We start from the raw sequence: 14,657 nt of genomic DNA on the forward strand, positions 1-14,657 counted from the left end.
ATGGAAGAGAAATTTGATTTAGTAACTGATGTGAATCCAAAAAAGCTTCAATGGCATTTCAAAGTGTATGTTGTTAGGATATGGGAGGTTCCAAGCAAATACAATGAGAAAGAGATTGGGTCGATTGAAATGATTCTCCAAGATGCAAAGGTATCATTCTCACACTGAAATATGTATTCTTTCTATTTACTGTTGATATTTTTATAGTAGTGTGATACATGAACTAGACAAGAGACATTACTTATTTCCAAATCTGTTTGTAATGCTAAAACAAGGTGGTAGAATCCATTGCACTATTCCCCGGGGGTTGGTAAAAAAATGGCGTGGTGCCATTCTTGAGTTTCAGATGTACACAATGACTAATTTTATTGTGTTCGACCACAAGTATAAGAAGAATGGTGTGAGTAGGATGGTATTGACATTCTCCCAGAGGACTTTGGTCAATCATGTTAAGAAGCCAAGCTTTCCCCTTGAGGCTTTCTACCTTAAGTCTTATGTAGATCTTCTAACTGCTGACAAATTACCAGATTCTGAAATGTTTGGTGAGTGTCATATATACTTATAGGATTGATTATGCATTTAAAAAAGTTTGGGTTTATGTTCCACAGAAGCTAATACCATTATTAACAAGTGTAGATTTGATCGGAGAGGTTGTTAGTAAGGAAGATCCTAGGGACTTGATCACTAGCAAAGGGAAGGAGACTAAGCGATTGGTTATCATCCTTCAAGACCTCGAGTATGTATTATATACACATTTAAAGGTTTAAGTTAAAATTATTTTCTTGACAAGTTATGGTGACAGAACCTTATCCTTGGTTGTGTTATACTAAAAAACAACAGGATCAATTGCATTTTGTTTGGTGAGTTGGTTGACCATCTCCTACCGCACCTTGAAGAGGAGAGAGCTGAACCACTTATTGTTGTGCTGCAATATTTTAAGGCAACAAGGTGGAATGGGAAAACATCGGTGCAAAGCAACTTTAAAATCTCGAAGGTCCATATTAATCCTGAATTAACAAAAGTCATCCAATTCAAGAGCAAGTTAGTGTTGTAGATCCTCTATATGTTTTGATTTAGGAAAAAGATAAACACTTTAGTTTTATCTAAAATTTTGTGACCATTAATGATTGTAGGTTAAGTAGTCCTGCCGCATCAAATCCGACCAGGATCAGCCAGGTGTCATCTCCTAATGCTTGGTCTGCCTTGGATGAGTTAAAACACGGAAGTGTGGCTATCAAGACAATAGAGGAAGCTCTCAATTCCATGGAGGTCTAATGTGGCTAGATTTTACACAATAAATTTTGATACTAATGCATAACACTGTTGTAAATTGATAAAAAAAAAACCAATCCTATTCAAAATCATTGATGACTCATATCCTATATTGTTTTCACATCATTGTAGGAAGGTCCCATATGGATATTAGGGACGATTGTATCCATCAATGCGGGAAATGATGATTGGTTTTACAAATCTTGCAGAAGGTGCCCTAAAAAAGTTGAAACCCCCATTGGAAATAGATATGAATGTGGCAAGTGCGGACACACACACGGAACAGCGGCTCTTAGGTACAAATTAGAGGTAACAGTGCACGATGGAACAGGGAGCATGTCACTACTCCTGTGGGATAGGGAGACCACACAGTTGTGTGGAAAGACAGTGGACAAGATTATTTGTGACAATGTAAGTAAAATCTGAGTTCATAAACTCACATTCCTTTAAAATTACACTTAATTATGTTGTATATTTAGGAACCAGAACACTAAAATAGTTGTTTTGATCTATGTACTTGGTTAGGGAGTTGGAGAAGATGATTACCCACAATTGCTGGACAATATGATGGATAAACAAGTGCTATTTAAATTAAATGTGAAGTCTGGCAATATAAAGCATTATGATCCAGTGTACACAGTGATAAAAATTTGTGACGATGAGGATATTATCATGAAAAACATGCCAGAGAGCCTTCCCAATAAATTGGCTGTTAATTAAGATGTAATTATCTCAAATTACATGTTCCCACACACATTGTTCTTACTTTGGTGAATCTTTATGTGTTATCTAATTTTTAATAGGATTTGTCTATTCTTAGGACCATGACTACAACAACTTGGTTGACATTTCAGGCATTGTGGTCAATCTTACGAGTGATACTGATACTCATCTTACTATGGTTAGTTATCTAAATACTTGATAATGTGATTATACCTGCATATGATGAAGAAAATGTGCATTATATTCTGTACGCATATTTTTTAGTGTGGTGGGTCTTTATATAATTTTTTCTATATGAAGGATTCTGCTGAGGAAAGTGTTTCTAGCCTCAAGTTCAAAACACTAACTAAGAGAACTACCAGCGGTGTAAAAATTGGCAACATCAATGTTAACCTGATTGAGGAGGAAGGACAAAACTCTACTAATAGGCTCAGGAGCAAGGGGACGAAGAAGCTAAAATCTCAGGTTAATGATTCTGATGTTTAATAAAATTAGACAACTTTGTTAGTAATAGCTAATCTGCCTTTTTGTTATCACATATATCTTAAACCCTCTATAGAACTGGAATTTCTGTCTAGAATAGAAGTTTGGCAATGAGCAGAGTATGATACTATATATTAGAATATGTGTTTTGTGAACTATATGTTGTTATCATGCAATTAAATTTGAATTAGTTGATCAACATGATATTTCTTATAATTTAACATTGATATGACACATGAACTAATTGAATATGAAAGAACAGAATCAAATCTAAGTTAGGGTTGGAATAGCATCCTACAGTGAATTTAACTAAGTTGAAAAAAAAGTTCAATACAATATCCCAAATGTTAGAAGTTGTGGCATATAGAGTACATCCCATGAAAAAAAATATAGCCCCTAACCAATTGTATTATGACAAGTCTTTAACTTATAAAAATCATAAAATCTGACCTATTATGTGATAGTGTATAATAAAACATCCTCCAATATATATAATTAAACAATTTAAAAAAGGTGTGAACTAAAAATCAAATGCCACAATTGAATAATGCACATTGAGCTAAATTTAATGAATATGTATTTAAGTTATTGATTTGATCTACTATTTGACAGTTAAATAATATGCACTTTAGTTATGAGTTCGCTATGAGTTGATATTTAGTCCCAAAACTTAAAATTTATATTTTTAATGAGATAAAGATGTAATTGGAGAAGAATAAACAGGATAAAATAGTGAATAAATTAGATGGTGACATTTAAGAGAATCCTTCATAAATTGAATATATGAGAAAAAATACATAATAGCACTCCCACATTCCAACCATGAGCTAATTGTTTTAAGTTTTTTTTATCTAATTAAAACTAGATAGCCAAAACTCATGGAGTTGGATCTGATTATTAACTGTTGACAACAAGGAAGAAAGTCATGGCAAAACTCACAAATGCTTCTTATTATTAATTGTTTAAGTCTCATGTGGTATTCCAAAACTTAATGACAGTGAATGAATACACTAAGTTGAAAAAAATTGAAATACTTTGCATGAAGAGTGTCAAGTCCAATTTTTGCTGAGAGAGGAAATAAAGTACGCATGATCACATTGTCAATATTGGATGTAGTGCAAAATCTAAACAACTTAGCAAAAAGTGTGTCAAATCTAATTGTTTGGGACAGAAGAAATAAAGTAACCTGCTTAGATTATCAATGTTGGTGATAAGTATGCCTAAATAGTGAAGAAAGTTATTAGCGTGATACTATAATGGAGGCTACATTGTCAAAGCCTTGATGAAATAAAAAGTAATTTAACCATGTCATACTAATGATACTATGAGTAATAATACAAAATTTAGAACAGGCTGCTAATGTATAGATCTATGCTGCATAAGGTGATCTTTAAGCAGTTTTGAAGAAATTAGGATACAAATAAGCTCATGTGTACCAAATCTGATTTTCCATCCAATTTGGGCTACACCTCACTAATACATCTATCAAGAAACAAGCTTAACAGGGGGTTTTATCAAAAGTAGGCATTTAAGGTCCTACTATTATATAAATTTGTAGTTTTATTGGTCATGAAGTCTTATGCTACACACTCACCATGCTAAAGGTTCTAACTCATCACAAGTAATGAATTAAGAAAATTATTGGTGTCTAAACTAAACAAATCATGAATTCTTATTTTATACCCTACATTCAGAGTCTAGGTACAACACCAATCCAGGCTCTATTTGTATGCTGTTCAGACTCACAGAAGAAATTTCTCCAAACTAGCAATCAGTCAATGCTTTCACAAGGTTTAAGGTTTTTAAGGAATGCCATATATATCATATTACCAGTAATAAGTCAGAATTTATATCAGACTGCATCATGAGTGGTCAGAATTGTGTGGCTCAGTGATGCAGAAGGTGATATTAAACCAGTTTTCAAGAAACCAGGATAAAGATAACATTGTGGATACTAAAACCATTTTTTATGAAGTTTGGGTTAGACTTTACTAATATAGGAAGCAAGAAATAGTGTTAACAATGGACATTTGTGATTTTTAATGTCTGGTGGAGGATTTTATCAAAACTAGGTGATTATAACCAAGATAATTTTGGTGGATGTAGTTATATTGGTTAGCAAGTATTATGCTAAACACTCAACATGCAAATTATTGTGCTCCTCTTACCCAAATTTACTTGCTTTTTTTGAATGATGAGTGTCCTCAAATAAATAGTTTCAAACTAAAATACAAACATATAAAAAAGATATAGTGAAAAAAATCAAGAACAATAATTCAACAAAATTTAACATAGTTTTGGTAAAGCACTTTATGAAAAATAGATTTTTAAAGAGTAAAGATTATAAATTGAAGAAAATTTCCATGTTCCAACAAAGATATCAAAATATTTTGACAAATGAAACAAGTTGCATGATGAGTGTTCAGTCAGGTTCTTATTGATGGTAAAAGATTTCATGAAAAAGCATTATTTGATATTACTTCTTTAAAAGAATGGAAAAAGATTTCTATGTTTCCAACAAAGATATCAAATTAACTTCACAAATAAGTACCCTAATCAAATGGTCAATATTCATAGAACATATGTAAGATAATAAGAAGGGATTCAGAGTCTACATACAATGCCAATTTAAGCTCTATCTGTTTGGTGTTCAGACTGACAAAAGAAATTTCTCCAAACTAGCTATCAGTCAATGCTTTAACAAGGTTTGAGGTTTTTAAGGGATGCTAGACATATCATATTACCAGTAATAATTCAAATTTTAGACCAGGCTACATAAGTAGTGGTCAGAATTGTGTGGCTCAATGTTGCAGAAGGTGATATTAAACCAGTTTTCAAGAAACTAGGATAAAGATAACATTGTGGATGCTAAAACTATTTTTTAAGAAGTTTGGGTTAGAGCTTACTAATATGGGAATAAAGTGCTCTGATCACATTGTCAATATTGGAGGGACACATATGATAATAATTAAGAAATTCATACTATAGGCGAAACACTAACCGAGGCTCTATCTGTATGGTGTTCTGCCTGATAGAAGAAATTTCTTCAAAATAGCCATCACTCAATGCTTCCATGAATTCAGAATCAACTAAGGGATAGCATATAAAGATAGAGAGATTAATAAGTCAGAAAGTAGAGCAGGCTGCATAAGGAGTGATCGGTATAAGTGATGCCTGATGCTGCAGAACTTTATCTGCAAGCAATTTTCAAGAAACTATGATAAAGTCAATCTGGTGAATACTGAACCTGATTTTCATATAGTTTGGGTATGTCCTCACTAATAAATATAAATGAATAGAGTAACCTGCTGAATTCGTGATTCCTAACTATAAAGTAAGAAAAATTACTAACAAAATTGTTTCAAAATTTTGTCAAAAATATCATCTCGATTGTTGAATATAAATTTTTTAGTAGGCCTAAACTAAGCAGATGCAGTGGAACAAAGCAAGCAAAGTACTAAATAATTCATTATGAGGAGGTGTATAGTTGAATATAGTTATTAAATCCAAAATATTGATAGGATGACATATTTTTTCTAGCTTTGGTAAAGCATTAGAGGGAATAACTTTAGTTGAATAAAAAATTAGAATAGGAAAAAAATTTCAACAGGTCAAAGAAAGTTAGAAAGACAAGAACTTTTTATTAATAGTTTATAAAATATATACGACATATTTATACTAGAAAAATACAATGAGCCTCCCTAAAAGATTATCATTAGGATGGGAGTCTCGAGTATTTCTTAAGTGAAGTTAGAATGATAGCCTTTGTTTCCCTACAAACAAAATATATATTAAAAGAGTCTACAAAAGGAGATGCAGTTATCAAGGTTATCATATTGATGCTAAACAATAGAATTATTTATTATTTTTCTCGATCCCAGACGGTGCAATTTAAAAGCAAAGAATTAATGCCTTTGGAATTACTATAGTTGTGAAAGTGGATAGTTTGACTAATAAATGCTAATAAAGTATAAGTGAATACACGTTTTTGTATTACAACAATAGTTTTTACCAGCACATGGGGGATTATACTAAATAAGTTAAAAAGAAGTGTCGTCGATTTTCGAACCAAATAAAAGGGAACACACATTCATTACTTTTAGTAAGATTCAATAAATAAGTTATCTGAATATATATATATCTAGAAAATAATAGATGTATTATTTATGAAGCTTATTTTAACAAAGTGCAAAAATTGACCAAGAAGATATACAATTCAGGAAACTTTGGAAACTGTGATGAAAGGCAGGTAGGTGTGAGAAAAAATATTATACAGAAAAATCAAATAAACTGTGTATTACAAAAAAAAAATCTTTGTCAAAACTATATCATGTGTGACCTAGGGAATGCGTTAACAAGAATATTTTATTATATTGTGGTGATATAAAAAATTAGTACTTCATAAACTATTGCTCATTAACTCACCCCTTTCAAATGTGAACACACACATCAGCTATTCCCTGATTAATCACCACCAAAAACACATCGCAAACATGGATAGTATCAAAGCACCAACAACCAAACCATTACCTAATAACATGTCAACCAGAATTTTAAGCTATTTGTCTACAATGGAAGGCACAACAACGAAGAAAGCACAACTAACTTATCTCGGTCAGGACATACTTTTGAAGATATTTACCAAGAGTGATCCAAAGACGGTGGGAAAATGTAGATGCTTAAACAAGACGTGGAATGGTAGGCTTTCTACCCCAATGTTTGCCAAGCAGAATTGGTTCGAGAACAAAGACAATAATAGGAATGTAATATTGGAGTTGGTCTTCCATCTATGGAAGAAAATTCCATATGGTTTACAAGAACCAATGTCGATTGTCCTCAGCAGATCCCTCTAAACATTTTGGTTGTGATAAATCAATTCGGTTGGTACTCGATTATTGGTTCTTGCCACGGTGTGCTCTGTATACGGTTCTCTCAAGAAGGATTGGATTCCAGTCTCCTAATTTGGAATCCATTAATTCAACAATTCCATACTGTTTCTGATAAGGCAAGGCAGCACTGTTGCCATGTAGTTTCTCTTTATGCATTTGGGTTCCTAAACCATTCAATGGAATATTGCATTGTTCATGTATGTAAGAAACACTACTCAAATACTAACATGTCATGGAGTCTCTATAGCTCAAATGACAATGATTGGACTCATTCTGGGATTGCTCAGACCCAGGTTCAGAAACTGGGCCCTAAGTCAATTGTGGTTGATGGATTTGTATATTGAATTGGATGGAATGGTCTTAACTTCACTGATCCTTCAGTAATAGCAGTGTTCTCACAACGGGTGTTCTATCAAACCGAAGTCCCAGTTGAGGAGAAGTCGATGGACCATGCACTCACACACTTTTACGACGGTGTTGGATTTATATCAACTGAGAAAGTTGGATATAACAAAACTGTGTTAGTTTGGTCTATTAAGAGAGATTTCCAGAATCAGCTTTGGTGGGAAAGGAAGCTTAGGGTTTCAGGTCTTGGCATTCCTTACAATCCCACTATGTTCCTTGAGAAGGACATCATTTCGGTTATGAAATTTAGGACAAGGTTTGCAAATGATACTAAAAAGACAGATCTTTTGCTTTCAAAACTGAGGAGCCACTTTGTAAGGAGGGAGCATTTATTGCACCGGAGCTGGGAGGATCATTGATGAGCGGATAATTTATACGTTTTTTGGCATTGTTTTTACATAGTTTTTAGTATGATTTAGTTAGTTTTTAGTATATTTTTATTAGTTTTTAATTAAAATTCAAATTTCTGGACTTTACTATGAGTTTGTGTGTTTTTCTGTGATTTCAGGTATTTTCTGGCTGAAATTGAGGGACTTGAGCAAAAATCAGATTCAGAGGTTGAAGAAGGACTGCAGATGCTGTTGGATTCTGACCTCACTGCACTCAAAATAGATTTTCTGGAGCTACAGAACTCCAAATGGCACGCTCTCAATTGCGTTGGAAAGTAGACATCCAGGACTTTCCAGCAATATATAATAGTCTATACTTTGCCCGAGTTTAGATGACGTAAACTGGCGTTGAACTTCAGTTCCATGCTGCATTCTGGAGTCAAACGCCAGAAACAGGTTGCAAAGTGGAGTTAAACGCCAGAAACAGGTTACAAAGTGGCGTTCAACTCCAAGAGAAGTCTCTACACGTGTAAAGCTCAATGCTCAGCCCAAGCACACACCAAGTGGGCCCCGGAAGTGGATTTCTGCATCATTTACTCATTTCTGTAAACCCTAGTAACTAGTTTAGCATAAATAGGACTTTTTACTATTGTATTTACATCTTTAGTTTCATCTTTAGATCAAATTTGGGGGGCTGGCCTCTCGGCCATGTCTGAACCTTTATCACTTATGTATTTTCAACGGTAGAGTTTCTACACACCATAGATTAAGGTGTGGAGCTCTGCTGTTCCTCATGAATTAATACAAAGTACTACTGTTTTTCTATTCAATTCAAGCTTATTCCTATTCTAAGATATCCATTCGCACCCAAGAACATGATGAATGTGATGATTATGTGATGCTCATCATCATTCTCACTTATGAACGCGTGCCTGACAAACACTTCTGTTCTACATGTAAACAAGCTAGAATGAATATCTCTTAGATATCTAATACAGAGGACCGAGTCTGAGATATTAGAATCTTCGTGGTATAAATTAGAACCCATGGATGGCCATTCTTGAGATCCGGAAAGTCTAAACCTTGTCTGTGGTATTCCGAGTAGGATCTGGGAAGGGATGGCTGTGACGAGCTTCAAACTCACGAGTGCTGGACATAGTGACAGACGCAAAAGGATAGTAAATCCTATTCCAGTATGATCGAGAACCGACAGATGATTAGCCATGCAGTGACAGCGCATTGGACCATTTTCACAGAGAGGATGGGATGTAGCCATTGACAACGGTGATGCCCTACATAAAGCTTGCCATGGAAAGGAGTAGGAATGGTTGGATGAAGACAGCAGGAAAGCAGAGGTTCAGAGGAACGAAAGCATCTCTATACGCTTATCTGAAATTCTCACTAATGAATTACATAAGTATCTCTATCCTATTTTAATTATCTTTTAGTACACTATAATCTCTTAATACATTTGAATCTGCTTGACTGAGATTTACAAGGTGACCATAGCTTGCTTCAAGCCAACAATCTCCGTGGGATCGACCCTTACTCACGTAAGGTTTATTACTTGGACGACCCAGTGCACTTGCTGGTTAGTTGTGCGAAGTTGTGATAAAGAATTAAGATTATGAACGTGCGTATAAAGTTTTCAGCGCCGTTACCAAGGAATGGAACCATCACGATTTCTGTGCACCAAGTTTTTGGCGCCGTTGCCGGGGATTGTTTGAGTTTGGACAACTGACGGTTCATCTTGTTGCTCAGATTAGGAATCTCTATACTGTGACATAGAGGATTCCATATTTTCTTTATTATTTCCTTCTTTGTCATATGAGTAGGAACAAGAATAAGAACATTCTTGTTGAGGCTGATTCTGAACCTGAAAGGACTCTGAAGAGGAAGCTAAGGGAAGCTAAAGCACAACTCTTTGGAGAAAATCTGACAGAAATTTTTGAAAAAGAATGAGACATGGCTGAAAATAATAACAATGCAAGGAAGATGCTTGGTGACTTTACTGCACTCAATTCCAATTTACATGGAAGAAGCATCTCAATTCCTGCCATTGGAGCAAACAATTTTGAGTTGAAACCTCAATTAGTTTCTCTGATGCAACAGAACTGCAAGTTTCATGGACTTCCATCTGAAGATCCTTTTCAATTCTTAACTGAATTTTTGCAGATCTGTGATACTATTAAGACCAATGGGGTTGACCCCGAGGTCTACAGGCTTATGCTTTTCCCGTTTGCTGTAAGAGACAGAGCTAGAATATGGTTGGACTCTCAACCTAAAGCTAGCCTAAACTCTTGGGAAAAGCTGGTCACGGATTTCTTAGCCAAGTTCTTTCCTCCTCAAAAGCTTAGTAAGCTTAGAGTGGATGTTCAGACCTTCAAACAAAAAGAAGGTGAATTCCTCTATGAAGTTTGGGAGAGATACAAGCAACTGACCAAAAAGTGTCCTTCTAACATGCTTTCAGAATGGACCATCCTGGATATATTCTATGATGGTCTGTCTGAATTATCTAAAATGTCATTGGACCATTCTGCAGGTGGATCCATTCACCTAAAGAAAATGCCTGCAGAAGCTCAAGAACTCATTGACATGGTTGCAAATAACCAGTTTATGTACACTTCTGAAAGGAATCCTGTGAATAATGGGACGCCTATGAAGAAGGGAGTTCTTGAAATTGATACTCTGAATGCCATATTGGCTCAGAATAAAATATTGACTCAGCAAGTCAATATGATTTCTCAGAGTCTGAATGGATTGAAGGAATCATCCAACAGTACTAAAGAGGCATCCTCTGAAGAAGAAGCTTATGATCCTGAGAACCCTGCAATAGCAGAGGTAAATTACATGGGTGAACCCTATGGAAACACCTATAATCCCTCATGGAAAAATCATCTAAATTTCTCATGGAAGGATCAACAAAAGTCTCAACAAGGCTTTAATAATGGTGGAAGAAACAAGTTTAGCAATAGCAAACCTTTTCCATCATCCACTCAGCAACAGGCAGAGAACTCTGACCAGAATCCATCTAACTTAGCAAATATAGTCTCTGATCTATCTAAGCTCACTTTAAGTTTCATGAATGAAACAAGGTCCTCCATTAGAAATCTGGAGGCACAAGTGGGCCAGCTGAGTAAAAGAGTCACTGAAACTCCTCCTAGTACTCTCCCAAGCAATACAGAAGAAAATCCAAAGAGAGAGTGCAAAGCCATTGATTTAATTATCATGGCCAAACCTACAAGGGAGGGAGAGGACGTGAATCCCAGTGAGGAAGACCTCCTGGGACGTCCAGCGATCAATAAGGAGTTTCCCTCTGAGGAACCAAAGGAATCTGAGACTCATCTAGAGACCATAGAGATTCCATTGAACCTCCTTATGCCATTCATGAGCTCTGATGAGTATTCTTCTTCTGAAGAGAATGAAGATGTCACTGAAGAGCAAGTTGCCAAGTACCTTGGTGCAATCATGAAGCTGAATGCCAAATTATTTGGTAATGAGACTTGGGAAGATGAACCTCCCTTGCTCATCAATGAACTAAGTGATCTGGATCAACTGAGACTGCCTCAGAAGAAACAGGATCCTGGAAAGTTCTTAATACCTTGTACCATAGGCACCATGACCTTTGAGAAGGCTCTATGTGACCTTGGATCAGGGATAAACCTCATGCCACTCTCTGTAATGGAGAAACTAGGAATCTTTGAGGTGCAAGCTGCCAGAATCTCATTAGAGATGGCAGACAACTCAAGCAAACAGGCTTATGGACAAGTAGAGGACGTGCTAGTAAAGGTTGAAGGCCTTTATGTCACGGCCCAAAATGAGCCATGACCGGCGCTCAGGAAAATAGTCCCTTAGCAAGCCTAAACCGACTCAATTATAAGTTGAATAAGTTATAAATATTTTACAAATTCTAAAATAAATAGTTATATATACTTTTAACAAAAATAAAATAATTACAAATGGTTGGATCCTGCCTGTGACATATGGAGCATATACATCTAGGAACTCGACAAAGAATACGTACTCGCTGCAGATTGTTACTCTTGAATAAAAAGTCTCACATAGTCAAGTATTTGTTCCTGAAAAATGTTTTTAAAAAAAAAGGGATGAGTTTTACAACTCAGTGACTAGACAATACATTTATAATCGACATGAGACCATATAAACATTATTATCAAAGTAACTTTAATTAGAAAATAATAGTTAATAATAATAAGTGAATCAATAAGGGAGTTCTCATACAGAAATCAAATCAAAAGTCCACACATGGGCGGCTCCACCTCTATGGGTAGCCCTTTCCTCTTGTGTGTCCTAACAGAATAACAGATCTAACGTGTGGCCTACACGTTAGGCTAGCAACACCCCTGCTAGCTGGAGTCTGAGTCAGATGCATCTAAGTTAACGTCATAACCGCCGTTAACTACGGTTTTCTAATACGAGCCTCCCAAACCAATTCAAAACATATAGTTTCAAATACAATAAATTTTTAATCTCTCAAATATATAAGGTATCGAATCAAATCAATTAGATAATACTTTCTTATCAGAAATATTTTCACATCATACTTTTTCAATCATAGAAATATATTTCATAATTTCTAAGTGAATGCCAACAAATACTTTAATACTTCAAAAGCATATATTCAAATAAAATCAATATTCTAAAATAATATAAAGTTTTATCAAACATATATATAGTCTCATGTAAAAATTCCTAATATATGAATTTCATAAGAAGAATTATTCAGCTATAATAAATCAAGTATTATAATCAAATCAAAGTTCTTCAATAATAGTTTTATAAATATAATTAAAACTCATAATAGCATAAACCAAAAGCTTAACGGTTATAAATGTAAAGCCTACTCACAGCATGGTCCTAACGGACCGAAGAGACTAAACCCAGAGTGCGTCTCACGACAGCGACAATGACCACAACACCAGGCAGTCATTTCAAATCGAATACAGAGACAAAGGCAGATAAAATTCTGGAAGATCCAAAACAGAACAAACACAAAAATAAATCAAAACAAGGACAAGGTAGAAAAATGAATTAGTGGCAGAGATAAGGTGAAGACAGGACAGACTAAGGGAAGAAGCTAGACCAGAACAGTGGCAAGGTAGTGTTGCCAGTGAGTTTGGAAGCTCCGACGTGTTTTCCGGCGACGGTACCGCCGTTCCTGGCGACTAGAGGCATGGCAACGAGTCTCCTTCTCCTCCGGTGAGTTCCTTCTCCCCCCTCTGTTCGTGTATGGTGATGTTTCTCTTTCTGCGAACTCTCTCGTTCTCTCTCCCGCTAGAGCTCCTCTTCCCGGAAACCCAACAGTGGCAGCGACGGTGCAGCAGCTTGGCGATGGGGTCGCCATTGGCAAAGACGGATCTGATGACGATGAGACTGACCGCGTCCCTCTTCCTCGCGGGTCCTCCTCCTTCTCGGCGACCATGATGGCGGCACCGCAAAACGCTAATGGCAGCGACACTCCTCCAGCTTCCTTCAACTCGCAGACTCCCTCTTTCTCTAGGGTTGACGTCGATGGCGACTTGGCAGCAGCAGAACTTCGGCGGCGAGGCGTGGAGGCAGCAGCCCCTTCTACCGTTCTCTCTTTTTTTTTTTTCTGCGTGGGTGTATTTGTGTATGGTGTGAGTTTTGAAAAGAAGGGGGCTGTGGTTGACGAGGAAGAGTGGAAGTTGTTTAGTAATTTAGGGTTAGGGTTGGGTAGGAGGAATAAGGGTAATGTAGGAATTTTGATAAAATTAAAGGGTAGGATAGTAATAATAGAAAAAAAAAAGCTTGGGACATTACATTCTACCCTCCTTATAAAAATTTTCGCCCTCGAAAATTGATACAGTGTACAAAAGAAGGTAACCAAAGTCAACGACAAATTTTTTTTTTTTTTAAAGATTTAAGAGAATGTTTCAGAACATAATCAGGTAAGATATCCATCAACAATGGATGCAACTAAGAGAGAATCATTTCACCATCTCAAAGAAAAGATATGAGACAAACATTTCAAGCATAAATACTATCACGTCAACAAATTTAAATTGAAACAAAAGATGCAAAATTTATGAATTAGAGGATACCTAAGTACACAACCAAGCAAGGATATGTATAAGCAGAAAGACAAAATCGACAACAGAGAAAGCAAGCAAAACATAAATTAAAATAAGACAACACATTCTGGAATAGGCGACTTAACAGTAACTATCACAAAATCAGTATGCTTCTTTTCTCTTTCTTTAGAAACCTTTGACTAAGCACCTTTAGATTATTATCATGACCTTGGATATTAAGTAACCATGTCATTAATAGATAGATTATGTAAAACATGACGAAAGAATATAAGCAATCATCTCATTATCCTCTAAGCCAACATTTACATGTACATCTATCTTATTATTATTGTAAAATACACTCAAATATTTTCATATTATCACATAAAGCCCATATAAGATAAATGAAATAAAACTAAAATTTGACGTGATTGCAATTAACTTAAACTAACATTAGTTATAATAACTGCTACTTTTTATTTTGTCTAAATCTTTAAATGTAA

At 35.5% G+C, this 14,657-nt stretch overlaps 1 protein-coding gene and 1 non-coding gene across 2 annotated transcripts; one reads left to right on the forward strand and one right to left on the reverse strand.

Moving 5' to 3' along the window:
* LOC148569462 (replication protein A 70 kDa DNA-binding subunit C-like) lies at positions 1–2,481 on the forward strand. The gene is made up of 9 exons (XM_088485061.1): positions 1–146; positions 271–537; positions 632–735; positions 831–1,047; positions 1,140–1,269; positions 1,405–1,683; positions 1,798–1,983; positions 2,093–2,173; positions 2,296–2,481. Exons 1-9 carry the CDS (start codon positions 1–3, stop codon positions 2,479–2,481), a joined length of 1,596 nt encoding a protein of 531 aa, XP_088341187.1.
* A 7,978-nt stretch (positions 2,482–10,459) lies between these two features.
* LOC148569463 (small nucleolar RNA R71) lies at positions 10,460–10,567 on the reverse strand. The gene has a single exon (XR_015882500.1). It is a non-coding gene; the product is annotated as a small nucleolar RNA R71 (small nucleolar RNA).
* Positions 10,568–14,657: the final 4,090 nt, after the last annotated feature.

This window comes from Arachis ipaensis, chromosome B4 (assembly GCF_059453495.1).
Source record: "Arachis ipaensis isolate K30076 ecotype BB chromosome B4, ASM5945349v1, whole genome shotgun sequence".
Classification (NCBI taxonomy): Eukaryota; Viridiplantae; Streptophyta; class Magnoliopsida; order Fabales; family Fabaceae; genus Arachis; species Arachis ipaensis.